This window comes from Solanum verrucosum, unplaced genomic scaffold (assembly GCF_900185275.1).
Source record: "Solanum verrucosum unplaced genomic scaffold, falcon-dt-bn FXZP01000137.1, whole genome shotgun sequence".
NCBI classification, from domain to species: domain Eukaryota; kingdom Viridiplantae; phylum Streptophyta; class Magnoliopsida; order Solanales; family Solanaceae; genus Solanum; species Solanum verrucosum.
Window position 1 is genome coordinate 1,525,457 of NW_026020405.1, and position 27,892 is coordinate 1,553,348.

The window sequence follows — 27,892 nt, forward strand, 5'->3', positions numbered from 1 at the left end:
TACAATCTAGTATATCATGTAACTAATGGGGAGTCAAGGGGTAATTCGAACCCCTTCATTATTTATATATGATTAAAAAAAAATTGTTTATATATAGTAGATAACGAACTTCTTTTGATTAGTTCACGTGTTTACTTCTTCATATTTTTATCTTTTTAATGAAAATTTTAGCTTCGTCACTGATGAATAAACTATATTTTGTAACAATGAAAGGAACCAAAATATATACACGTCATTCATGATTGGTTTCGTAAAAATTACATAAATCTGATAATGTTAAGATTTAATTACATTCTATCTCTACTCTTTTCCAAATTACAAAAATCCTTTAAAATTTAAGGGTTTTGGATACATCAGCAGGCATGCAGATACATAGGTCGCGATACATTGTTATTTAGGAAACCTGTGGATACATAGCTCATGGATGTATCCGAGAGGGGATGAATGTATCCAAGAGGGTATAGGGATGTATCCGGGAGAGGATAGGGATGTATCTGAGAGAAAAATTTTGTAATTTTTTTAAATGATAGAAAATTTTAGAGACTATGGTAAAATAAAATGTATAGTTATGTAAATTTCCATTGATTGTACTATTGGAGGGTTTGGATTTGAAACTGTTTCCCATTACAGGAAAAGAATTGGGTCTATTCTCATTACTTTTCGTATGAAGCCCAAGACTTATTTCTTTCGGACACTCAGCAAAAATTAGGCTTCTCGCTTACGGATGTATCCGAGAGGGGATAGGAATGTATTCGAGAGCTTGAGAGGAGAGGGATGTATCCGAGAGAGGATAGGGATGTATTCCGGGAAAATTTTTGTATTTTTTTTAAATGGTAGGAAATTTAAGAAATTATAGTAAAATAAGATGTGTATTTAGTAATTTTTCCATTGGTTGTACATTTGTACTATTTGAGGATTTGGATTTGAAACTGTTGCCCATTACAGGAAAAGAATTGGGCCTATTCTCATTACTTTTCATATGAAGCCCAAGACTTATTTCTTTAATACACTCATCAAACATTAGGCTTCTCTTTTCTTTTTGATTTTTCAATATTCAGTGTTCGCTGTCTATATTGGAGTTTAACTAAATTTAAATTTGCGTTGGAAAGTCCCACATTGGGGAATAAAAATCTCCCTAACAAAGGCAACTTCGTAACCAAGGAAACTTGAACTCGAGACCTCTGATTAAGAATGAAGGAGTACTTACCACTCCATCACAACTCTTGTTAGTACCATTAGGCTTCTCTTGTTATTAAAGCAAAAACTATTTGACTCTTTAGTAAATAACACTTCACATAAAATAATAAAATAAAACGGATGGATTATATTATAAGTGTGAGAATCATTTCCCATACATATATAGGACATCATCATTTTTTATGATTTTATTGCAGAAATTGCTCGCCTTTTGGCAATTTGTATGAAGTTATATATTGTTGGAACCAAAAAAAATAAATTTAAAAAAATAGTGCAAATTCTAATCTTCCATTGCCTAGCTTCTAGGCAATATTGTTCTTTTATTCACGTTCTTTAGCATGAATAGAATAAGAATATATATATATATATATATATAGTCAAACAATATGAACATTGACCAATATTTTAAGATATATTTTTCATCATATTGAAGAGAAAAGATGAAAATGAAATTGATAATAACTTTTATATAATTTTTGAATATCTAAATTTTAATTTTAAAATAGTAAATTAATTCAATCTAGTTAGCTATAAAAAATAATTAATTGACTTTAAAAAAAACGAAACGTGATAATTATTTTGAAAGTTCACTATTAAGCCTACGCCCGTCCATTCCTAATATGGAATAAAAGAATTTCAAGTCTAGCACAATATTATACATCTTGAAAATCTTCCTTATGGAATATGAGCATTGTGCATGTTGTTGCAGCAGCATTTTAAAGAAAATTAGTATTCAAGAAAACTTTCAACACTTTTTGGGCTAAGAACAATGTATATTCTTTTCTTTTTTTCAGTTTGTCATTCATGACATTCTTTACTTTTCCATCTTTTAAATTAATGCTAAAATGAGAATATTTGGTCAAATTAATGCGAATGTTCCCCTTGCTTGGTAGCAATCAGAATTATTTGGCAATCAGATCTTACTGTATTTTAAATTTCGAAGTTATATGTCACGACCCAAAAATGGACGTGATGGCACCAAGACAAGTCAGCCTAAAACTCAACCATTACAATAAAATGCGGAAATTTTTAGAATAAACTCAAATATACCCCCAAAATTTGGTTGTCACGTGTACAAGCCTCTAAAGTATTATAATTGAATCAAAAGAAAAATACAAGTCTCATATGACATTGTTTCTAGAGTAGAACAGGATCATAAATAGGTTTAAGAAGGATCGTTGAGAAGACAAACAACTACCTCACAAATCTCCCAGAAGCCTCAGAAAAGAAGAGAATAACAAGTACCACAAAAATTCAGGCTCGTAACCTACAAAAGTTTGTAGAAGCAAGGGGTGAGTACCAAACCACACGGTACTCAGCAAGTAAACCTCTAAACACGAGCTAAGAGAATAGAATACAAGTACTCCTTACACCCCAATCGAACCTTTACAACTACAATCTGTATAAAACCAGTCCAACCTAACAGTTCACAATTTACAAAGCACATAGCTCAACACAACACTCTAACAATTTCATATCCTCAACAACAACAATAGTTTCATATCCTCAACAACAACACTCTAACAATTACATATCTTCAACAACAAGCTCAATATTCATCAGTCACAAGTTCCATAGAAAGGCATTCACAAGATCAGCAACACACAAGATCAAGTTCACCAATAATAAAGAAGTGCAATGCAATGAAATGCAATGTCAAGTATAGTGATGCATGTCTGACCTAATGATACACACCCGCTGTTTCTCAGTCCGGGACCCATGGGGGACATATCTGTCCATGCATCCATCGCGGTGCGTGATACGACCCTCGATAATAGTAATCATCGCGGCGCGCGATACGTCCCTCGAAATATAGTATCCGTCACGGCGCGCGACACGTCCCTCGAAATATAGTATCCATCGCGGCGCGCGATGCGTCCCTCGAAATGGTACATCCTCTTTATTTTCTTATTCTTTCTCAATGCACATAACACTTGTCACAACCATGTCTCAGAACAATGCAAATGACATGTTCACACAAATAATGAGAAGATGACCATTTTCATAACATTGCACAATTCACAACAACACAATCAGGATACAACATCAACAATGATTCAACAAGCCTTTCAAACAATTCTCAACACATCACACAAACAATTGATCACATTGCCTTTTATTATCCCTTTTTAATCATTAGAATTAATCAATGTGGACAAGTCAACCCATCACCAAGCCTCATTACCCTAAACACATATTACAAGGAAATACATGAATTCCATACACTTAACAAGGGTTTAGAAATTCACTTGCCTCAAATAGTCGAACAATCACTCTGAGACTTGAGTCTCCCTCTTTCATTGGGCTCCAAATCAATACAATCTATCCAAACAAATTACCACAATAAGATTTTGAAATTAACAACACCCACATTACTATGTGTTTAGCCTTGAACCAACAATTCACCCAAATTCATAATCAAGTTTCTAAGTTTCAAGTCTAGGGTTAAGCTTCAACTTCTCCAATATCATAAGTCTAATGATATTCATATAATTCGATAACCCAATAGTTAATTACCTATCTCAATATATTAGATATTTAATTTATAATATAATATTTAAAATAGGAACAACTAACTATACAATCTACTGGTCATGCAAATTCATGGCAGAACCATGAAAAGCACACGACAAACCCAACAACTTATCCATTCATGACAATGAGTACATAATTTCATTAATAACAATTACACCCACCTTAGTTTCAATTCAAATTTCCCTTTTGTTCAACCCCAACAACGTACTGACAATATTTTGTCTCTTTTCTTTTAAAAACCACAAATTCCAACCATATCCCTTAACAATAATATCACCCTAAGATATATATATACAATTTTACAAAGAATCTTGATTAGAACTAACCTGAACCACTTGAATTTTCCTGCTTCTTTGCTTTCTGTCGCACGTCTAGGTTAGTTTTTTTCTTCCGCCTCTTTCTTTCTTTTTTTCTAAATTAATTATATATTAAAAGTAATAATTTCTACAAACCTATTTTAACAATTCAGACTTGGTCCATTATTTTTAATAATAAATAAATTACCCGCAAATTAATTAATTATAGATAAATGACTATTCAAAATTATCAAAAATGACCTTACGGGTCCGGGTCATTACATTATAATATCATTGTTACGGTGATTCATGTTTTTTTCTTCCAAAATTCATATTTTTATCAATCTCTTTGTTTTAATTTATGTGGCATGTTTTGAATTTTGAGATTCAAATAAATTTTATTTTATTATAATATTTTTCAAATAACTTGAACAATCAATTATTGTGACTTACAATTTAAAAATACTATATCCAAATTTGATCAAAATTAAATTATTTGACTCTCAAAAATCAAACAATGTCATAAAAATTGAAAGAGAGGAATAAAATATTTTGTACCATAAAAATGTAAATTGGAGTCTTTGATTTCCCCTTTTAAGTAAAATGTCAACATTGTCAAATAATACTGCTAGGCTGCTAGCTTAGCATATATTGATGTGATTGTTCCCTTGTGTATAGTAACAGGATTATTTATAAAATATTTTATTGTAAATTTAATTATAATAAATATATTAATTTAAAATTATTATAAAAACTTATAAATTTTAAATTTATGTTTTTAAAATTAAAAGGATTGGGAGAAACTTGCTAGGGATGAGATAATAATTTACGGGTAGGGAAACTTACATAAATCTCACTAATTTAGAAGTTGATTACTTAGATATACTCTAGTTTGTAATACTACAAATTTTATCAGATTTTGGTGCATTCAGATATGTTCAGATATATGTATCTCGAGATATATGAGGTCAAAACTAGGTGTAATTTGTTCGAGACACATTGTATCCAAGTGGATTTGCATGTATTTGGGATACATAACAAGTCTTACTCGCCTTCCTCGTCTCCCTCCCATCCCGCTCGCCACTCTCCTATGTATCTAGGATACATGATTATCTCGCTCACCTCCCTCCCCATCTCGCTTGCTTTTATATCTGGCGACAAAAATACATGTAATTAGGTGTATCTTTCTCAGTATATGATAAAAAAAATTAAATAGTAATAAAATACATAAAATTTTGAAAATATAAATAACAATAATATATATTATAGTGGAGTATGTCTAGTTACGTAGTTTACTGCTGCATCAGAGAACTCTTATCTGGATCAGGCTTCTAATTATTTAATATAGCATATCATTAATGATTAAAATACCATAATTATGATTATACATTGTCTTTTCCTCAAAAGCATCATCAGCGAATCGTCAGCAGAAAGGGAAACGTAGATCTTTAGCATTAATTAATAAATAAATTAATAGAAAACTGAAAAGTGAATGAAACCAATAGGCAGCTTGATAAGTGAGTAATATAGTAAAAGGTCATTAATTTTCAGATTAGGCCATTCATATAATTCAATAATCAATAGGTTATCAGAAATAAAATAAAAAAATAAAAAAACGTCTAAGATAAAATCACATGAGAATAAAGGTCGATTTAGTACGGAGTGGAAGGACCATCACTCAAAATTAAAAATTACTCTAAGAACAACGTAACGATCTTCCTTAAGAATTCACATCGAAAAAAATGTTTGACCCATCTAGGACTGCAATATGTTTCAAGGAATTAGGTTATTTGCTTATTAAAGTGGTACATAAGCTAAAATTAGATTATCATAATATAATTCAATCATTTCCTTGAAAAATCACATATATATTTCCTCATGAAAAAAGTTAGAATGACATATGATGCGACATTAACTAAATATAAAAAATTAAGTTAAATTTTCATTTGCGTTTATATTAAGTATGTTATCCATTTGGTGTTTACGCCAAATTGTGTCAAAAAATTATAATTAAGTGATTCAATAGTTAATTAGCAAAAAGCTATATTCAAATCATATCATACGTTTTAAAAAAATATATATAAACATCATAAGCAGATAAAGCTTTTTCCATACAGTATAACACATTTGTTTGATTTAATTTTTATTAATGAAAATAAACAACTTAAAGGGGGTACTTGTCATAGGAAAAAACTGTCTTCCATTGAGGGGTAGGATAGACAAATCATTTGGCGTTTGATTAATTTTTATTGTGATTTTGAAATAAATATTATAGTTTTTATTTTAAAGTAAAAAATAATATTAATGTTTGGCTATGAATATAAATTAGAGTTGTTTGATATTTTGTGAGTAATTTAGATTGAAAAAAAATGAAAACACAACTTTATTGTTCTTTATTTATAAAAAATAATTCAACTTCAAATTCAAAAATTTATGAAGTTCAACAAAAAAATAATAATGACAAAACGTCTTATTAATACTCAGTAAATTGTTATTGTCAATTTACTTTTACTTTTTAAAACGAGTCATTTGTAATTGCTTTATGAGGACCTTTTTAGTTTTTACATTAAGGACAAGTTTCATTTTGTTTTTTACAATACTATCAAACTACGATTTAGCCTTTAGTATATTTTATATTAATATTGGCAATTAATTTGGATTCTATCTTGATATGAAAAATGTGATGAGAATTGAGATTGTATATTAAACTATGCAAATATTTTTGGCTGTTTCAATTCAGATTAATATTCAGTGAATTGAAGATCATTTTCGGCATCTTAAAAATATATGGAATAATTCAATTCATTTATTATCATATTTAAAATGTGACAGGGTATTATCTTTTAAACACAAAATATTAATTGGATAAAATCAGCTTTACTTGAAGATTTATATCAAAGGTAATTAATTTCGATACAATCAATCAAACTACACCTACAATTAAAGGTAGATTCAAGATTTAAATTCAGATTAAATTTTAAGATTATTAACATTCAAAGGTAATTAATATCAATACAATAAATCAAACAACACCTACAATCAAAGATAGATTCAAAAATTAAATTTTATACATTTAAATTTAAGATCCTTATCATTGAATTCATTATATTTTTAAAGTTATGGATCAAATCTGCAATTTATTGCAATTGTAATAGAATAAATTCATGCTATATGCGTCTACCTACTACCAACCAATTTAACATGTCAATGCGGATTTGTTAAAGCAGAAAGATTAGGAGTCAAGCTTATCAAAATCCTATCTCTAATAACCTACTTAATGTAGAATAGGATAATTTATTAATTTGTGTTTACCTAAAATATGAAATTATTTTATCTAATTAGAAAAATTGCAAGTGTAGGTTCTTGGAATAGTTTGCTTTAACGGTAAATTTCCTAATTTTGGATTTCCTTGTGAATCACACTTGAATAAATTTTTTTAAAAATATACCACCAACCAAATGTATCATTTTATTGCAAAAATAGTACTCCCTTTACTAAATTTTATATGATATCTTTTCCTTTTCCATCTGTCCAGAAAATAATGACATCGTCTTATATTTGAAATCTTCTACTAATATTTTCAATTTTACATTTAAGGACATATTTTTACTGTCATACGAACATTTAGTCATTTTAAAATCTCAAACTTTAATTTTTTAAAAATAATTATTTATATAGTTTTGATTTGGTATAGAATTAAAAAAAAAAAAAAAAGAACACTTTCAAATTTTAAGATGTGAACTTCAAAAACGTAGAATATTAAATGTCATTTCAACCTTAAGAATTTTTAAGATATCATGCAGAAACTTGAAAATAAAATGTGGCAAAAAAAAGACATTCTTTTTTAGAAAATAAACTAAAAAATTAATACAAAACAAGCAAATTGTAATAGAAGATATATATATATATATATATTTCTATTTATTATATAGAAACATGAAGGCTAGGACGATCAAGGGCAGTTTCATAATTATGTTATCATGCAAGGGTAAAATAGTAATTATGCATGATAGATATTTTAGCAAATCACACTACTTTTTCTTTCCATTCCAGATCGTTCTAGATCTTTTTCCTCTACTTCCAGATTATTATTAACAATTGATAAGGCCCAAAATGATGGATCATCTCCCTCAAATCTCTTCTTCTCCTAACGATTCAAAGCTTATGGGTTACTGTTGAAATTCCAATTTGAAACACACGACTCTATACTCTAAGGCTATATATATATATATATTTCGTGCGTCGTCAAACACGTACATATAAGTTATAGCATATAAAAATAAATAAATAAACTTGCAGTATTGCAATTGCCACCAAAAAAAATAATTAAAATAAATAAATAAAAGAGATAAATGAGTAGTGGACATATATCAGCATTTTGAACACGTGCCTCGTCTTGTTTGGCACATTTGGCATTTGAATGGATAATGAAAGGGACTTCGCACAATACCACTATCAAACTCTCTCTTTTTTTCTTCTTATTTCACATAAGAACTTCAACAAAATTAGATCGCACATGTTTATTTGGGAGTAAGCTTCCCAACAATATTTTTTTTTAATTAAAAATGAAATAGTCTCACCATTTTTAATACACTATTAGTAGACAATTATTGTTAAATAGAGGAAATAGTAAAACTATTTTTTAAAAAAGTTATTTTAGTTTTAAGAGCAAATAACCTACACCCCATTACAGAGGACAAGAGAAAGTTGCTTAAATGATAAAATATATTTCACTTTCAATTTTAAAATAATTAATTTTGATAAATTTCAATTTTAAAATAATGAATTTAAATTATCAAAAGAGCAAAAAAAAAAATGAGAACGGAAATTAAAATAAAATAAAAGAAAACACAATTTCTCAAGTGAGAATTTTTTAGACTTTTTATGGTAAGTAAATTTCTAATTTGATTTCCCCGATAGAAAACGATTCATATCTTTGTTTGAAATTTTGAATGGACCATCATCGCCTTAAGAAGGAGAAACAAAACCGCAAGCAAATATATACTCTATCAGTAACTGTAGTTTTAATTTATTTTACGTTTATTAAAAAAATAATAAATATGAGGTATAGATTACTAAGTTACTTCTATGTATTAGTGGATGTTTTTGAGAATTGAACACCACTTATGATAAGAGTATAGTTGAAATTTGAAAACAATTACTAGTACTCCATCTGTCTCTAATTACTTGTCCACATTTCATTTTTTAGTTATCCTTAATTACTTGTCTATTTTGACGACAAGGACATTTTTGAACCAAAGTATTGACGACAAAGGTATTTTTGAGTCAAACTATAAACGGATGACATTTTTGTTCATTTCACATAGTTTAAGGGCATTTTTGACAATTTTTTTCTAAATGATTAAAAAGATTTGAGGGATATTTTTGTCTTTACATAGATAATCCCATGATATTAAATCCTATGTATTACTAATACCACCAAATGGGAGGTATTAGTTATACATCCTATGATACCATGTATGGTGTATAACTAATCCATGTATTAATTATATATAAGCTCAAAATTCCTACCAAATATAGTACTAAACATTACCATACATAATATATGGATTATTTCTCCTAATACTCCCTACCCAACGACCCCTAAAGGTTTTTAATTAGTTCCTCAATATTCAGGATGATTACATTCATGAAAAGGTTAAGATCTCTATCATATCACATAAAGTCTTACGTCTTTATCGTCAATCTTCGTGGCTTTTTACTAATTTGATCTCGTTGTTTCATTTCTAGTTCTCTCTTTCAAGGTTTTTTCCATCCTAGAGATTTCTATTCCGTCCCTTCATTTTGCTACTTGGTATTCCGTTCTCTCTTATTTATCTTTTCCTCTATCTTTGTTAAAATAAGGATAACAATATTTTTCAACTGCTCAAATTGAAATATCATAACATTATTAGGGTACATATGATAAAATTTGCTCGACTTAGAGGCACATCAAGATGTTTCTTGCAATAGATGAGTCTCTCCTAGGAACAAATGAAAGAAAAATAACAATTTTATCTTGGGATTCAACTAAGCCACAACTTTCATGTAAATCTATTCTTTCTTTTATTTAATATATACTATAGAGTTTTTAACTTACTTCCTTAATGTTCAAGATGACACATTCTTGAAAGGGACGAGGGCTCTATCCTATAGCATACATTATTATGCTCTTATCGTTAATTTTTGTGGCTTTTTACTAGTTTGATCTCAGTACTTCATTCTTAGTTTTCTCTTTCAAGCTTCTTTTCATTTTGGAGATTTCTTCTCAGTCGGTACATTATGCTAGTTGGTGTTGCCTTCTTTAATTTCTTACTTATGTTTCCATCCTTCTTTATTAAAATAAGGATAACAATATTTCTCAACTGCTCGAATTGAAATATCATCAAACTAATAGAATACATATGATAAAACTTGGTCAACTTAGAGGCACATCAAGACGTTTTTTGAAATAGTTGGAATCTCTCTCATGAATATACTGAAAAAATAATAGTAACTTTATCTTTAAAATTTAACTAAGTCACACAACAAGTATAATTCAATAACGTTCAATTCTTGAATATGTTATTTTATTTTTTGATCAATGTCTCTCAAATATTTCAAAGGGAAAGTGTTTTGAAGTGATTTTATTTACAAGAAAACAAGAATTATCTATATGACATAAGTTCTTGTAAGATAAAGTTTTCATCAAATAGCATTTATTAATAGGTGCTAGTGAAAAACTTACAATATAACAAAAAATACAAGATTAAAATTGAAAATAAAAATGAAGAAATAAATCTCTTTAGGCTGAGGCGCGGATATCTCGCTCTCTTTAAGGAGATTCAAGCCCACTGCAACAAATGTTCTTCACTGGTCCAGCAGTAGTCCTCTTGACTTGTCCCCTAACAGACTTCACAAAGTATAACTCAACAACTCTAGACAAGAGTTAAGTCCAAAGCTCCACAAAAGAAACACTTCCCTTCAATTAATAAGAACTCTCTTTTTGACAAACCTTATGCACTCTATATTTTCTTTTATGTTGTGTGTCCCAAACCAAATGAAGACCACCAGTACTATTTATACTACAAGAAGTCTTCCTAGCAATGAATAAGAAGATAATGGGGTAGTAAATAGTGAAGATAATGATCTTAGGAGTTACATAGGTTACAAAGAATAATGGGGAATAAAACGTGAAATAAAGTGAGTGCATCCAATGCCACTAACGGGCAGAATGAAGAATGCCACTAGCGGGCAGAATGTAGAGTTGACAATGGCACAATAATGTGCACCAAATGAAAATGTCTGAAACGGCACAATCAATGTAATTAAGCCTCCTAATACATTGTTCCAAGGATAATGCAAAAGAGACTAACGTTCTGGAAATGGAATGTGCATCTTAACTATAATTGTATAATATTAAAATGCTCCAAAACCAACAATAGGTTTATGAATTTCAGAGAAAAACATTCAGGAACTTGATGGTCGTAACATCATCGTTAGCAAAACTCTAGGACACAGAAGTGGAGGTGATGGTGACAATTTCAGAGGTGGCAAACGTCATGGGATAGTAATAGTGGTAGTGGCTATGAAGACGGCGACTACGAAGGTGATAGTGATGGTTACAGAGATGTAGACGTGAGGGAGGTCATGGTGGTGTCTACGGAGGTGGCCGACGTGAGGGTGGTGGTGACAGTAATGTCGGTAGATATAACGGTGGTTACCGTTATTAGTTAGATAGGTATGAATTAGGTCTATTGTTAATGACCTTTAGATATATTAGTTTTAATTTTAATGTGGTTTAGGTGAATTAAGTGTTATTACTGTTTAATGGAGATTGAGTTATTGTTCCTTATATTTGACTTTACGATACTGTGAATTTATATTTTGTGAAGTTTCATAAATCAAGTAAAATCATGACTTGCAAATAACCGTGCATCAATTTTATTTTTTTTATGAATTTTGTAAGATAAATATATTTTTATATAAATAAATAATCCAATAATATATAAACAAAATGAAGTTAAGCTTATGAATTCACATTGAATTAATCTTAAAATCAAAACTCTTATCGAATATATTGTTTCTAAATAATTAAAAAAATTATTGCAACAATCTTTACCTCTCATGCTCTACTACTTTCTTCTTTCAAGGAGTGGTGAAAGCATCTTAAACATGTTAGGCAATATTATAATTATATAGTAAACACAAAATATACTTTTTCTTACAATAGAATTTAACTACAGATGGTATAGTTATAACAATATATACTCATTTTTTATGATATGACTTTAATCCTACACCGGTATACTTATAAATATTTTCTAGTATATCATCCTACATTAATTGAGAATACTATTTAGAAAATCCCGCGTTTCTCTAGTTAATAAGAAAATTATTCGATGATCCAACATTGCATGGACAGTTGGTATGAGATCATTAGTTCATCTCACTATGACAAAGTCAAACAACTTTTATGCAGAACTTGTTCTATACGTCACACTCTATTTTTTCGTGTCATTTGATATACTTGTAGTTCTATAAATCAAGATTTTCTCTTCCATTATGATACACATATATATCTTGAAGGATATATTAATATAGATTGAGGTAGTTGTCTCTATTTTTACTGCTCCGTTACTAATTGATGGATACTTTTTGACACATTCTTAATATCTTGAAAATATAAGGTATAACCTCCTATATCTAAATCATATACAAAGGTTGAATATCGGCTATGTCAATAACACGTTCAAAATTTAATTAGCTACGACGTCTATTAGTTGAGCTTGGTGTTGCTATTTCTTCTCGTACAATATTACATGATAATAACAATAGTGCAATTAAAGTAGCTACAAATTTGATGCAAAATGAAAAAATAAAGCATATAAAGGTGGATAAACATTACATTTGAGAATTATCGTCGATCATCTCATCACTCTACAATACATTTCTTTTCATGATCAGTTTGTTAATTCGTTAACATAAACTATGGGACACGCACAACATCACTATCTTAACTTCAAGTTGCTATTGTATGATCCCGATATCAATTTACAGGAGATGTTAGAAATGCTGTAATTATACGATAATCACAAAATAGTCTCTTTCTTAAAATATGATGTAATTACAAATTGTATAATTATGACGGTATATATTGCTTTCTAGAATAAGGCTTAAGACTCTACATTTGTATAGCTATAAAAATTTCCTATTGTGTCATTCCAATTTAACAAAAAATAGTATTTAGAAAATCTCACGTCTCTAATAAATCTCTCTTAAAAAAGAACACCCTCTTAATGAAGTCTTTACATGTGAAATCATAGAAACATGATCCTTCTTCTTTGAAAAGAGCTTTTTAATTACCATCATATTAATAACAGGCAATAGCCATAAAAAAATATCCCGATTTAATGAAAAACTCAAAAAAATTGCTTGTATCCGTTTATTGTTCCCCACCCTTTTTTACTTTAATTTTTTGAAGTTTCTTGATCAATTAAGAAATATAGTTCATTCTTTAAAAGAAGATATTTAGTACATTTATTTAATCTGATCTTTTTATTGTGGAAATTTAATCTACTTTTCCTCTTCTAATATAATTTTTTTTATACATTTATATTTTATGGAAGCATAATTTTTTCGTCTTCTCCAACAAACACTAAAAAGAAAGATTTCTTTTCATAAATTTTTCCCTAATCAACATTTATAAAAATGTGAAATTTTAGTCCTCAACTTTATTTTCAATACTTTTCATTCCCATTTTAGTAGTTTAATGAAAAACAATTTAAACCATCGCATAAGAAAATGGAATACTCCCGTTTCCATTAATATGCCGTACACCCCACGCCCCCTCCCCAAATCTCACTCCACTTAACTCATTTTCTCCTCGTCAATTTAAAAGTGAGGCCCTGAAAAAAAATATAAAATTTAAAAGTCAGGCATCCATTTTAGGCTCTTAATTGAAGGACCTAATCTTTTAATAATTAATAATAAAATAAAGGGAATTTTCGTAAAAAAATCATTATAATAAATTTAATTATGATTCATAATTATAATTTGTATATTTATGGGTTATAGCCATATTTTAAGCTGTTTCTTTTGTATAATTTGCGGGTTGTATAATTCACAAGTGAGTTTGTGTAACTCGCAGGTATGTTTGTATAATTGAACTATTTTTGTATAAATTCGAAATAACGATTTTATACAAACACAAACATTTGAACTTTAAATAGTTGTGCAAATTATATTATACAAATATACAAACGTGCGAATTATACAAACTCGAAACCTAGCCCACATAATTATTACTGAATGTTGATCGCGAGTGGTAATTAACTAAAACACTATACCTATAATGACTAATTAACTAGTATATGTTTGTTTAACCGTGTAATTTCCCATAAAATTATTATAAGCTTTTTTAACAAAGTAATTTATACTATATCTTCTAATTTATTTACCTTTCTTTTTAGTTCGTATCTAAATATTAAAGAATAATTATTTTTTTATCAATTTTTAAATTTAACTTTCATATGATATGTTTAAAATCAGAAGATTAAAAAATATTTTTGTACTTATATATACATCTTTCATTTAAGATTATAAAAAAAATAAAAAAAAATTATTTATAAGGTGAGAGCTCATAGGAAATATATAAAAGAAAAAGTATAAAATAAATAGATAAATAACTTTTGTGTCTCAAAAATAAAAATAAGAATTAAAAATTAGGGCTTTTAGTTATCTTTGGCCTTGGCCCCAGTAATTAGCTTGAACCGGCACGATTCTATCTTTATAAATATTCAGCTTTAGCTTCACTTTTATCTTCACTCTTCTCTTCCAAAAACACATATTTTTCTTTCTTATACATAGTCTCTCTCTAGCTCTACTAGTGAGTAGGGTTTCTCAGTTTCATTAGCTATCAGCTGTTGTTGCTTTACCTGAACAAACAAAATGGATGCACATACGGTTCATCTAGCGATGGCGGCACTAGTTGGAGCATCGATTGTAGCGGTATCCGCTTACTATATGCACCGAAAAACCCTAAATCAGTTACTAGAGTTTGCAAAAGCCATAGAAAAGGATAGGGACCCTGATGGCGTGGAAACGGAAGATGGCGGCGGCGGATACTCGAGGAACTACGCAGTGAAGAGGCGGAACCGTAGCCGGAGTAAAGGGAGTAATGGATATTATCGCGGTTCTTCTGCTTCATTTCCGGATGTGATGATGGCAAAATCAGGTGAGGTTGAGGAAAGGAGGAATGGTCCGATACATGTGGATTCTATTCCAGCCGGTTTACCCAGGCTTCATACTCTTCCTGAAGGTATGCTATGATGATTATACTTATTTAGTGTACTGGATATATGTTTGCTGTGGTATTTTTAGGTCAGTAACTTGTTTTCATTTTTGGAAATTGATCATTTTGTATTATGATACAGTGGAGGATATTCAAATGAGAATTACATGGTTGAAACATACTTGTCATTGCTGTTTTAATAATTTGTGCCAATTGGTCTATTATAAAGTTCATGAGTTTTTTTAATTAATAGGTGGAATTAACAATTTGGTGTCTTTATTGTCCTGATGTTTGATGTTTGGGGCGGGATATTTTGATACTTGGCTCTTTAAAAAGAATAAGAAATCTTTTTGGTTTCCTTTTGAATTCGTGAGATGTTTCATTTTTTCAATTAAATCTGAACAATCTACTTTCATTTGTTTGCATAGAATAAACAACAACAATATACCCACAACTGGGATTTGGAAAGAGGGGTGTGTAAGCAACTTTACCCCTCCCTTGTGAAGGTGGAGAGATTGATTTCAATAAACCATTGAGTCAAGTAAAGCATATCAAAATTAGAAAGAAAAGGAAATACAATAGTGAAGAAATCATATAAAAATTAAGGAGAAAAGAACGGCAACAACACAGCTAGTATGATAACCAAAGCAGAGGAAGCAACGTGTAGTAATATAATCTAAGAATAAGGTACTAGGGGAGCGTTAATAATAATACTGATAAGGGAAAATTAAATTTTGATATGGCTGCTCGGATTCAAGCCCAGGTGTCCACGATCACAACGTGGAATTCTTATCACTAAACTACAGCCATATGTTTCATTTGCATAGAATGATGGTGCATTATTATGTCAGGGATAAAGGAAGGAATCTTTTTTACATTTCTTGTTTGTTTTAAGAGCCTATAATTATAATAGGGTGGAAGGGATGTAGATGACCTGTACTGATTTGGCGTGAATGTAAGCATAATTAATTGATTAATGGGAAATTTCCTCTTTAATCACATTTAGCACATAATGTGCTGATTACGTATAGAGTTTTCCAAAAGCTCACCTTTTTGTTGACAAGAGAGATTCGCTCAAGAGGAAGTTTTTCCTCCACCTCTTACCTTGAAGTTGCGGGTTTGAGGTGCAAAGTTACTAACACAATTGATTCATGTGAAGAACAGATCTAGGTGACCATATCACAAAATATTTAGTTGTGGAGAAACTCAAAGATATTATCCATGTCATGCACAACATTTAGTTTATATCAAATAGAGAAGAATCAAACAAACATATTTAGACTATGCAAAGATATCATTCTCCTATTCCAGAGAGGATGACACTATTTCTTGTTAGTCCCTTAACAAAAAAAGAACACTTTTCAGATTTGAAAATAATTTCACTTGAAATTCCATTTAAACCTTAATGACAAGCTTAAATAGGCAAACATATTTAAGATCACAAGTTCTGGAAGTCTTTCTTTCTTTTTTAAATTCTATACTCAGTCAAAACTCAAAGCAGCAATTGTTTTGTTCTTTTCTGCACTAAAGACCATTTTAATGTACAAAGGAGTAATATGTAAAGTTTTCCTGCTATCTGGATTTTGCTTCCTTTCCGGTTGAAAAAAAGTTGCCTCAAGGCATTAGGGTTTCAGTTGTTTTTAATAAGATTTGGATGCTTAAATGTTAATTTATATTTGAATAGATTAAGATATTATATTTCCAGCCATTAAATAATTAAAATTGTTTGTTTTGTAGCTTCTGAATGTGGATTAAATACATTTTTTAAACAATATAAATATTAGAGTTTGATTTTCGAACATCTTTCCACCTTTTCGCCAAAAAAAAGAACTTTCTCCGAACATCTTTTTTTGGAGATGTAGTTACACTAGGCAGCTGTTTGGCTTTTGACATGCTACAAATTTGGAATGCAACCTTTATGAGCTTAGGTGTCAATTGTCATATACTATTGGTAAAGAAGATACTGAAAAAACCAAACGAGTTGCTAGTGACAATTTCTGTGGTGTGCGCTATCTTGAAAAAAACAAATGAGTTGCTAGTGACAATATCTGTAGAGTGGTGCTATCTGCAATGACGAGGAAATTATCCTTCTTTACTATGGAAGATCTGCAGTAGCATAACCATTTTATGGGTGAAACGTTAATAGCCTAACTTTTTACTCAAGTGCAGTAGTAGTTTCTTTTTACATGGATACAATTGCCAGATATATGGAAAATGCTCAGGTACATCGTGTTGTCCTTAGTGTTTCCCACATCCCAGTACTTTTGAATACTGTAACTACAGTAATGCTAATAATGTCTTGCCATATGCTTACTCCATTATGTTACTTCCTAGAAGTAGATTCTTGAGTAGTAAGTAATTATAAAACAAATGAGGCCATTGATTATCCCTGATTTGATCAATCAAGAATTTTTTAAGTAACTTATTTCTGCCTTATAAGACAGTGTCCTAACTCACATACAGTAATGATCTGAAGTTTGACATTACTGCAATCAGCTTTTTAAATGGAATCCAAGGAACAGAGAAATTTGCCTTGAGTGTGTTGTGTCCTGGTTATCATTCCCTAGATGCTTTAGTGATCCTATGACATACGAAAGAGGTATCGAAGATCTTGTTCCGGTATAAGTGTGTGTTTTTGTACTCGACTCTTCCCATATGTTTTGATTCAGAATCTGACAAGATATGTTGCTTATCTGTCTCTCTTTTTTGATTAGAACTGATCTCTACTTGAAGTCAAAGTTTTGCACTATGCCATGCTTACCTTTTTAAATTTTTTTTTTTTTTGAAGGGAAATCAAGATCTACACATTCGCTTAGACCAACTTCTCCGAAGTCTCCAAGTGCAAGTGCATTTGAAAGTATAGAAGGATCAGATGAGGAAGACAATATTACGGGCACTACTAAACTTGACACTGCGTATCTACACACTAATGGGAATGCGGTACTGGTGGACTTCCTCCATTTTTTCTCCACTCTACCCCCCCCCCCCCCCCCCCACACACACACACACACACACACACACAAAATAAATAAAACAAGAGCGGAAATAACCATCATACATCATGCTTTTCGATTCGAAGTATATTACTTAACCTGGAAAAATATATTTTAAGGTTTCATAATGACTGCAAGGACAATTTTGCTATGTTCTTCATGAACATATCGTTATTTTGATTACTTCTAACAATTTGCTAAATTGCTAAACAGGGCCCAGATGCTGACGGGGAACAAATAGCTGTGGCTGCAGCAGCAAGTATGATTCGCTCACACAGTGTCTCTGGTGACTTGCATGGTGTTCAACCTGATCCAATAGCTGCAGATATTCTACGGAAAGAGCCAGAGCAAGAAACATTTGTACGACTGAAGATATCCCCTGGTGGTAATTTTCCCTTTTGTATTCCAGTCCTTGGCATGCTATCAAAGGTTCTTAAACCACTATGCTTTTTTTGAATCTCGGAGACTCAGCATAGGATTTTTGTATTCAGAGAAAGCAAAATAACACTGAGTTAATACCTAAATGTGCATCATTTCAGCTTTTTCATTGGTAGCCTAAGATATGTCATGGTCACTCGAAGCATTGTTGAAAGGAAGTCTTGTTTGTCTTTCCTCTATGTTATCCTGAAATAAGAGTGAAAATAAATCAGAAATAAGGTAAAGAAATGAGCTCTGTAGAAACATGTGGCCCAATTCCGCATATACCAAGTGAACCAGTGATCATAACTGAATGTGGGAAAAAACAGGAGGAGAGGCAACTTACTTTTATTGCCCATGAGAGGCTTTCCTATAAACACATAAAAAGTTTCCTTGTCAAGCATCATCATAGTACAATATATCAAAGGGCAAAATGAACATTCTTTGACTAGTATCTTGTCTCTCCTCTCTATAGTAGCCGATCTATATTGACTCTTTATATTCCTTTCTTGGGGCTCAAAGTATGCCCTTGCATAATCTGAGAAACTAAATCACCATGTTCATCTACTTTGTTATTTCTTTTTTGTTCTCTTTGTATTGGATAAGTTATGTTGCTGTAGTCTTATTGGGAATGAGCATTGAATTAGTGTACTATGTGCTTCCTGAAACTTAAAATGACTGATTGGCCAATTTGGAGTGTTTATACTGGTATCAGGAGTACTATATTGCTGTAGTCTTGATGAGAATATGTTCTCATTGTATCATTCTCCAAATTTTGGATCTTGTTACCTAGTATGCAGAACAAAAAAAAACAAACTCCTTGTAAGAATAGGAAGTATACTTTCTGTACTGTAGCTGTTCCTTAGCAGTAAAAAAAGAGTAGTGATGTCTCTTGTATGTGTTAAAGGTTCCAGCATCCTTTAAATTTTGTTAATGCAATTTCTAGAGACACCATCTGCCGATGAAGCGGAGGTCTACCGAAACTTGCAAGTTTGTCTTGAAATGAGACAGAGTTATGTATTCAAGGAGGCTGTTGCTCCTTGGGTGAAGGAAGTAATCTCTGATCCATGCACCCCAAAGCCAAATCCAAATCCATTTGAATTTACTCCTGAAGGGAAATCTGATGTAAGTTTTTATGTGCAAGAAACACAACCATCACTATCATTAACGCTATATTGTGGATATGGTACATGTTGCTACTACAATTTTATTTTCTGGAATAGATATGTGTCCTATTACTCGTGATTTCTGCTGATTAACTTCTTGATTACTTCTACAGCATTATTTTCAGATGGAAGATGGAGTTGTTCATGTATATGCAAATGAAGATTGTAAGCTTGGAAAGCTCTTGTACTTCATTATTTCTTACCTTTATAGTTCATAAGGACTATCTAATTCGTGGTCTATTCACTCTTAATGTCTGCCCCTCCCCCTTGCACTTGGACCAGCTACGGAGAAACTTTTTCCTGTTGCTGATGCTACTACCTTTTTCACCGACTTCCATCACATCCTCAAAGTAATAGCAGCTGGGAACATCCGGACTTTATGCCACCATCGCCTAGTGCTTCTGGAACAAGTATATACCTCCCTGCTCACTTTTCTTTCAGATAATATGACATGTTAATTTGGTTATGACACTTGAGTTTTATCCAGAAATTCAATCTACATTTGATGCTTAATGCGGATCGAGAGTTCCTTGCTCAGAAAAGTGCACCTCATCGTGACTTCTACAATGTGAGGAAGGTTGATACACATGTTCATCACTCAGCATGCATGAATCAGAAACATTTGTTGAGATTTATCAAGTCAAAGTTGAGGAAGGAGCCTGATGAGGTAATTTTTTGTTTGTATTTCTTTGCTGATGTATGCTTCAGTTCTCTGATTCTCTAGACATCTAAGGCCCCTGATTTTCTTCAGGTTGTGATATTTCGCGATGGAACTTATATGACCTTAAAGGAAGTCTTTGAGAGCTTAGATTTGACTGGGTAAGAAAATAGTTTCTAGGAGTTGGTGTTTGAAAGATGATTTGACCTAGCTATTAACACGATCTCATGGTTTTACTCTTCGTTGAAAAGGTATGACCTCAATGTTGACCTGTTAGATGTTCATGCTGACAAAAGCACCTTTCATCGTTTTGACAAATTTAATCTGAAGTACAATCCCTGCGGTCAAAGTAGGCTGAGGGAAATTTTCCTTAAGCAGGATAATCTTATACAAGGTATTCTTGTCATATCTTTCAATTCTTTCTAGTTGGTCCTATCATCACTTTGTATTCATCTATAAAATCAAGCACAAGTTGTAGTGTGGTTTCAAAGTTATCAAGTAACTATCCTATCTTACCTGAACTTGGATATGGGTAAGCATCTGAATGTGTATGGCTATGTTTCTGGTATGGGTATGTTTAACTTTAGCAAATTCAAGTTTTTTCTTGAAGGATGTGCATTAAATATGCATAGCACCTACCCATGCCATACAACATTCAACTCAGATGAGTTGAGGAAAATAAAAAGTCCGCTTGATATTGGGTAACTCAGATAGTCTTATCCCAATTGAACTGACTTCCAATTTATTGAAGTTATTTAATGATGCTTTATGATTTCTGTTGCAGGTCGTTTTCTTGCTGAGCTGACTAAGCAAGTATTTTCTGATCTTTCTGCGAGCAAATATCAAGTAGGTTCATTTTTGTAAAGGTTCATTCTTGTAACTAATAACTGTTATCCTCTTTCCCCCTGTTTCTTCCTAACATGTTTCATTACTCTCCTGACTATCACTAAAAACTGGTCTCTTATAACTTTATTATTGCCAAATGCAATCTGAAATATCTTTGTGACCTTGGGGTGACTGTTGTTATGCCTCGGTCCAAATTGCATTGCATAAGTTTACAGGGATTGCAATACAATGTTTTTCTCTATTGTTATTAAAACATGACGGCATGACCAGAACGATGTTGTATCTAAAGGTACATTTAGTTAAAAAGAAGAATTATAAAATATTTCCCACGGTCGAGCCTTGTCCTTTCCAGTTTTTTATACGCAAAAAGCTCAAAAAGTGGCAAGGTCCATGGGACTTGAATAGAAAAATGGCAATTGAAACACACTTCTTTGAAGTAACACGGATGCTAAAATTGTGATATTAGAAAAAAACCAAATTTGTGTAGCAGTCATATTCTGGTACCTGATATACAACTATGTTGATATTAGTTGTATTCCTCGAAGGTGAGATTCAAATAACCGACTGCTTCTGATTGGGATCACTTTGCGCCTTATTGTTTGCGCACATACTTCTATTAAGTGTGTGGCCATGAAGCAATAACTCCTCATGTCATATCAGTTTAAGCAACAAAACAATGTCAGAATACACTGGTTTTGTCTGTCCTCTTCATTTGGCTTCTCTTAATCTTTATCCACTTTGTTGTAGATGGCAGAATACAGGATATCAATATACGGCCGAAAGATGAGCGAGTGGGACCAACTTGCTAGCTGGATAGTGAACAATGAACTGTACAGCGAGAATGTTGTCTGGTTGATTCAGGTATGATGCAATTGCTGGTCAATTGGAAGCATTTTGGTTGTCACGTCTTAATTAGTTGTGACTTTGAATTGGAGCTGGCACATTTCTCATGATCTATGCCACTCTTTCTCTGGTTACTCTCTTAGGGGAATGCAAAAGCATATGAGTTCCTTGTGTCTATTTCCAATTAGTTTAGATGATATGTGTGCAATTACAAGGAGGCATGTGATTGAGGTAAGATCATGAAAACTGTCTAAATATAATCTTAACCTTCAATCTTAATCTGACTAAACTAGGATTCCTAAGATTGAAAATTAAGATTCACAACTTGGTAAACTTGGATTAGGCAGATAACCTTCAAAATAGCACTTCAGTTATCTTACGCTAGATCGTCTTAATCCATTTAGTGACTTAGTTTTATTTCTGTCAATAGTGACCATTTAACTTTCATTTGTATGAAGGGATGGATGGGAAAGATTTTGTACTTCTTTTTTTGTTGTTCTTATTCTATGCTTTCTTTGTCTCCAGCTTCCGAGACTGTATAACATATACAAAGAAATGGGGATTGTGACATCATTTCAAAATATCCTTGACAACATCTTTCTGCCCTTGTTTGAGGTCACTGTTGACCCAGATTCACATCCCCACCTGCACATCTTCTTGAAGCAGGTATGATTTACTAACTTTTGAATTATCTTCCTTGTATTTACTGACGGGACATGCTCGGCCCACGTTCGGTTGAGGACTAAAGATTTTGGTTGTCAAGTTCGAGTCAGACTTGTGATGCGTATTTTAGGAAGTACCAAGACTGCTCCTATGGTAGTACGTGTTGGGATCGAGTTGGATATGATCAAGCGTAGTTGTATTTCCTATTTATTTTTCTCTTCCCTCCATTCTGTGATATCAGGGAACACATCTACATTTGGCGAATGTAAAGATCTTTGTTGAATACATGATAAAATAAAGTAGATGACCTAAAATATTATTGTGAAGGAAAAAAGAAAATGGTATATAAGATATAACTGTGGCAGCATGTTTCTTCAATTTCAATGCGCTGCCTTTGGAATTATTTACAACTATCATCCACTTCTTTCTATCCTTTAATCACAATATGTTCTTACTTGCATGTCTTGTTCTGTTATCTTAAAGGTTGTTGGATTGGATTTGGTGGATGATGAAAGCAAACCAGAAAGAAGGCCTACCAAACACATGCCTACACCTGCTCAATGGACTAACGTATTCAATCCTGCATTCTCATACTATGTCTACTACTGTTATGCTAATCTCTACACCCTGAACAAGGTTCGTAAGTTACTTCAGTTCTATTTCTTCCTTTCCGCTTTTATTCCTGTCATCAATCACTTCCTTCTCTGATTGGAAACAGACAATTGTGCTACGACCTTTTCATAATTATCTTGCATTTGTGGTTGCTTTGGTGATGGATTGGTGAAATGGACAGTGGTAGAATTAGTTTGAATGGACCACAATGTATGAAGCAGTATGTTATTTGCTAAATGAACCTAGCTAAGGCATTATGAGCCCATTTGAGTTGGCTAATCAAAAGTAGCTGATAAGCATTACTTATACGTGCTGAAGCTGATTTTATGACTAAGCAGTTATGCATTTGGATAGATTGAAACTGATAATACATAGGAAGTGTGGTTGGTAAAAAAGTATTTTAAAATGACTGAAATATCCTTAAAGCTATTTAAAAATATAAATTTCGAGGTATTTTTTACATAAAAAGGGTTGTTTGACAGAAATAAAAAGAATAGGGAGTTAATTGAAAGTTGTATTTTAGGAAGAGTATTTCAAAGATTACAAAAGGTTTTAGGGATGAAACAGTCAAAGGTTTGGTCAAACCAAAAGTTCTCATAAGCTTTTAAACCATAAGTCAGGAAGTGACAACGGATGGATTTTGGTTTCCAAGTTCGTGACGTATAAGCACTTTTGGTGTTGCCAAATGCATAGATAAGACAAAAAATGCTTATAAGCTAGTTTGACCAACTTATAAGCTTTAACCAAACACCCTCTGGGTTTTCTGCATAAAGGTGTCCTTATTGTCATGAAATATATATTTTTTGGACATTAATGTTTGGGAAAAACAAACGCATGTATGCAAGCAGTATGCCAAATAGCTGAAAACCTACTAAAAGATGTGGTTTTATACAAATGAAACCCAATCTTCTCTACCTACAAGGGCCTCATGGGTGCTTAAAAAGGAAATAAGGATAAAAGGCTACTCCTCAACCATACAGAATTCATCTCTTATCTCTTCAAAAGTCTCCTATTTCTTTCTCCAGACAGCCCACATAAGTGTTAGTGGAGCAACATTCCTAGCCTTGCGGCTTCCTTCTGTTTATCACAATTTTGGCTAAATAGTAGCACTTTCAGTGTCTGGCATCATTCAATGTTTCAAACCATGTCAGTATTTCTCATAAAATGCTGTCGGTACATCATTTGCTGATTGCTTGAGAAAGATGGTGAGAAACACATATTTAAGATCATTAAAGTAAAAGGAAGGTTGTTTAGAGTCTAGAGACGGTCTGTCTCAGCTATACTTTGAGATAGCATTCTATTTCTTTTTTGGTCCTCGTCTTTTATTTTTTGACGTGTAGGAAAAAAAACTCAATTGTTATAATTGTGTTTCTGTTTCATGGTTGTTAAAGGAAGTTGGGATGGTTTCATATTACCTCATTTGCAAATCCATTCACACTAGAGGGATTTGGTCCTAGTCTACTATGAATGTGTTGCAAGTTCAGGATCACAGCTCTAGGTTTGTCTACCACGATATTTGATAGAGACATGGTTGCTCTACCCCACACAGATATCTTGTTGATATTTTTGCTCTTTAACGCTTTTCATATGTTCAGTTCTGACCCTTTCGAACTTTATATCTCAGTTGCGTGAGTCAAAAGGCATGACGACCATCAAATTCCGGCCACATTCTGGGGAGGTAGTCACTCAGGCATATCATTATAGTATGTGTTAATTACGAGTTACTTTTGTTTGATGATTAAATGTTTTACTATCTACAGGCTGGAGATATTGACCACCTTGCCGCAACATTTTTAACATCCCATAATATTGCTCATGGTATCAATTTGAGAAAGTCTCCGGTTCTTCAATACTTATATTACTTGGCTCAGGTAAATGAAGAGATTGAAGTGAATTTTTTGTGGTCATGTGAAAATGTTATTTTTTTTTAGCCGAGGGTATATCAAAAACAACCTCTCTACCCTACAAAGGTAGGAATAAGGTCTACGTACACCCCATTCTCCCCAGGCCCCACTTGTGGCAATATGCTGTTGTTGTGTGTGTTTTCTGATTATCAATCATGACCTCTTTTTGTCAGATTGGTTTGGCAATGTCTCCTCTTAGTAACAATTCTTTATTTTTGGACTACCATCGGAATCCTTTGCCCATGTTCTTCTTGAGGGGCCTGAATGTTTCTCTTTCAACGGATGATCCTTTGCAAATTCACTTAACAAAAGAAGCCCTGGTTGAAGAGTATAGTATAGCTGCGTCAGTGAGTATTCTTTGTTCTTGGCTGAAAGACTTGATGATGTCACTTTGTCAAGGGGTTTAATTGTTTTCGCCATGCAGGTTTGGAAGTTGAGTGCATGTGATTTATGTGAGATCGCCCGCAATTCAGTTTACCAGTCCGGTTTCTCACATGCGCTAAAGGTTTGTGTATCTCCTAAAAAATTTAATTGCTAATAGCATGGTACTCTGATCCCAGCTCTCAATATTCAGCAAGCTCGTGCCTTTTCACAATTGCTACCAATCTCCGCTTTCACCAATTTTCATTAATCAGTAGATGCACACTTCCAATGTTTGTAGATCCACATGGATGCCTCGAAGTGCAATGCATCTAACTGAAATCTCATATGTCTGTTTTTATGTAAACCATATTGCTAGTAGAGAGTTCCATTAGGGGTCGCCTTCATGTTACCTTTCTCAAAAGAAAAAAAAAACATTCCATTAGGGGCACCCTTTTATTCGTTGTCACTGTACTCATTTACTGTTTCTTGTTGTTAGGATGAGTACATGGAATATTGAGGTTCAGTAGTGAACTTGTAATTGTTTGATTGCAATCATGTTCTGGTTTTCCATGTTTCCTTTTTGGGTTTGGGTGTTGATTCTCTGGCTTTTGGAATCGGTGACACTTTCTGCATATTTTACTTGTTTTCCTTCTATTGCTCATCTTAACCTAAATTGCTGGTGTGTGCTAATCCCCCGGTTGGGAATTTTGATGCTTGTGTATGTGTTTTTTCCTGACATATTCCACTTCTATGCTTAGTCCCACTGGATTGGGAAGGAGTATTACAAGAGAGGACCAGATGGAAATGATATTCATAGGACAAATGTGCCTCATATCAGGCTTGAATTCCGCGATATGGTAAGTGCTTATTTCTGTAGTATATAAAGTTCCTCAATTTAGATCCTCTAAGTGGAGAATTGTATTGGAATTCTACCTGTAAAAACTCCTTTCTAATGTTCATTGCACCTTATTGGATGAGCGAATTATTTATTCTCTAGAAGCAGCTTGAAGATTGTGAGTCTCCTCAACTAGAATTTGCATCTTATGGTGTTGGCAGAAAAGTACTGATCTTTGTTCTTGTTATTCTTTTTTCAGTTGAAAATTGTAAAACAAAATTTTCATACTGCGATGTTTCTATTTATTTGATATTTGGGTTTTAAGATACTCTCTATTGACATGAATCTTTAGTTTTTTAAACAGTTAAAACCCTGTATTTAACCTATAAAACTTCATTGTTCCTAGATATGGAGGGAGGAGATGCAACAGGTTTATCTAGGCAAGGCTGTATTTCCTTCATTTGTTGACCCATGATCTGCATTGCTAATGCATTTATATCAGAGACAAGAGTATACGTTCAGAAAATCTGGGGGTAAGGAACAATTGGAAGTTCTTGTCACCAATCATCACGGCTTTACGTATAATATTGATCAATTTTTTCAATTTCTGCAGGCTTGGCCATCCAGCGACTCTAGAAAGCTTCTCCACCATGAGATATATCTAGAATTTGGATGTTGAGGGGAAAATAAGATTTGATGAATGCTAGACCTTATTATTCAATAAGAGTGATCTATGAAGACTGGTAATTGAGGAAGCAACTGGAGCTCTAGCATATATATAGCACAACTGCAAAGCAATCCACTATCTGAATAAGGAATTGTGTATAATATATCCTAGTGGTAGGTTAACAAACTTTAGATGCATTGTAAGATGAATTCTGAATGTTGCATGGTCCCGTTGTACCATATTTTGACATGTTGGCTAAAATAAAGAGATTGATTGCGCCATTTTTCATTTCTCTACCCTTTCGGGTGCAGAGTTGCAAGGCTGTTGTTTGGGAACAAGGTAGGGTTGGATTGTGATTAGAACTTATTTTTTGATGTTGGTTTCTCTTTTTTGTTATGTTGTTTGTACAAGGGGTTCTCCCAATTGTTAATAATAATGAATGACCAAAAGAGAGTTAACATTAAATTGTGAATTAATCAATTCTAATGGAAATAAAATGCATATTTAATTAAAACTCTATTTTTAGTAAAAACGACATTTAAATATTTGTTCAAATTGAAAGTTATATATATATATATATATTTTTTTTTTTTTTTTCAAGTATGAAGAGATATAATCTATATGA

At 32.2% G+C, this 27,892-nt stretch overlaps 1 protein-coding gene across 1 annotated transcript; it reads left to right on the forward strand.

The window, feature by feature from the left end:
* Window positions 1–14,832: 14,832 nt before the first annotated feature.
* On the forward strand, window positions 14,833–27,547 carry LOC125840288 (AMP deaminase). The gene is made up of 20 exons (XM_049519253.1): window positions 14,833–15,327; window positions 18,089–18,240; window positions 18,507–18,678; window positions 19,657–19,835; window positions 19,990–20,041; window positions 20,159–20,286; window positions 20,364–20,543; window positions 20,628–20,695; window positions 20,786–20,928; window positions 21,319–21,380; window positions 22,128–22,241; window positions 22,749–22,889; window positions 23,370–23,522; window positions 25,123–25,176; window positions 25,259–25,369; window positions 25,576–25,749; window positions 25,827–25,907; window positions 26,524–26,622; window positions 27,007–27,133; window positions 27,214–27,547. Exons 1-19 carry the CDS (start codon window positions 14,958–14,960, stop codon window positions 27,073–27,075), a joined length of 2,502 nt encoding a protein of 833 aa, XP_049375210.1. The 5' UTR covers window positions 14,833–14,957; the 3' UTR covers window positions 27,076–27,133; window positions 27,214–27,547.
* The last annotated feature ends 345 nt before the right edge of the window (window positions 27,548–27,892 follow it).

What these genes read in the sequence shown, in the direction of transcription:
- LOC125840288 (XM_049519253.1), top strand. Translation starts at nt 14,958, where the DNA reads ATGGATGCACATACGGTTCATCTAGCGATGGCGGCACTAGTTGGAGCA. An exon ending in TGTATATGCAAATGAAGATT is followed by an intron (nt 20,042 to 20,158) that starts GTAAGCTTGGAA and finishes CACTTGGACCAG; the next exon opens with CTACGGAGAAACTTTTTCCT. An exon ending in AGTATAGTATAGCTGCGTCA is followed by an intron (nt 25,750 to 25,826) that starts GTGAGTATTCTT and finishes TTCGCCATGCAG; the next exon opens with GTTTGGAAGTTGAGTGCATG.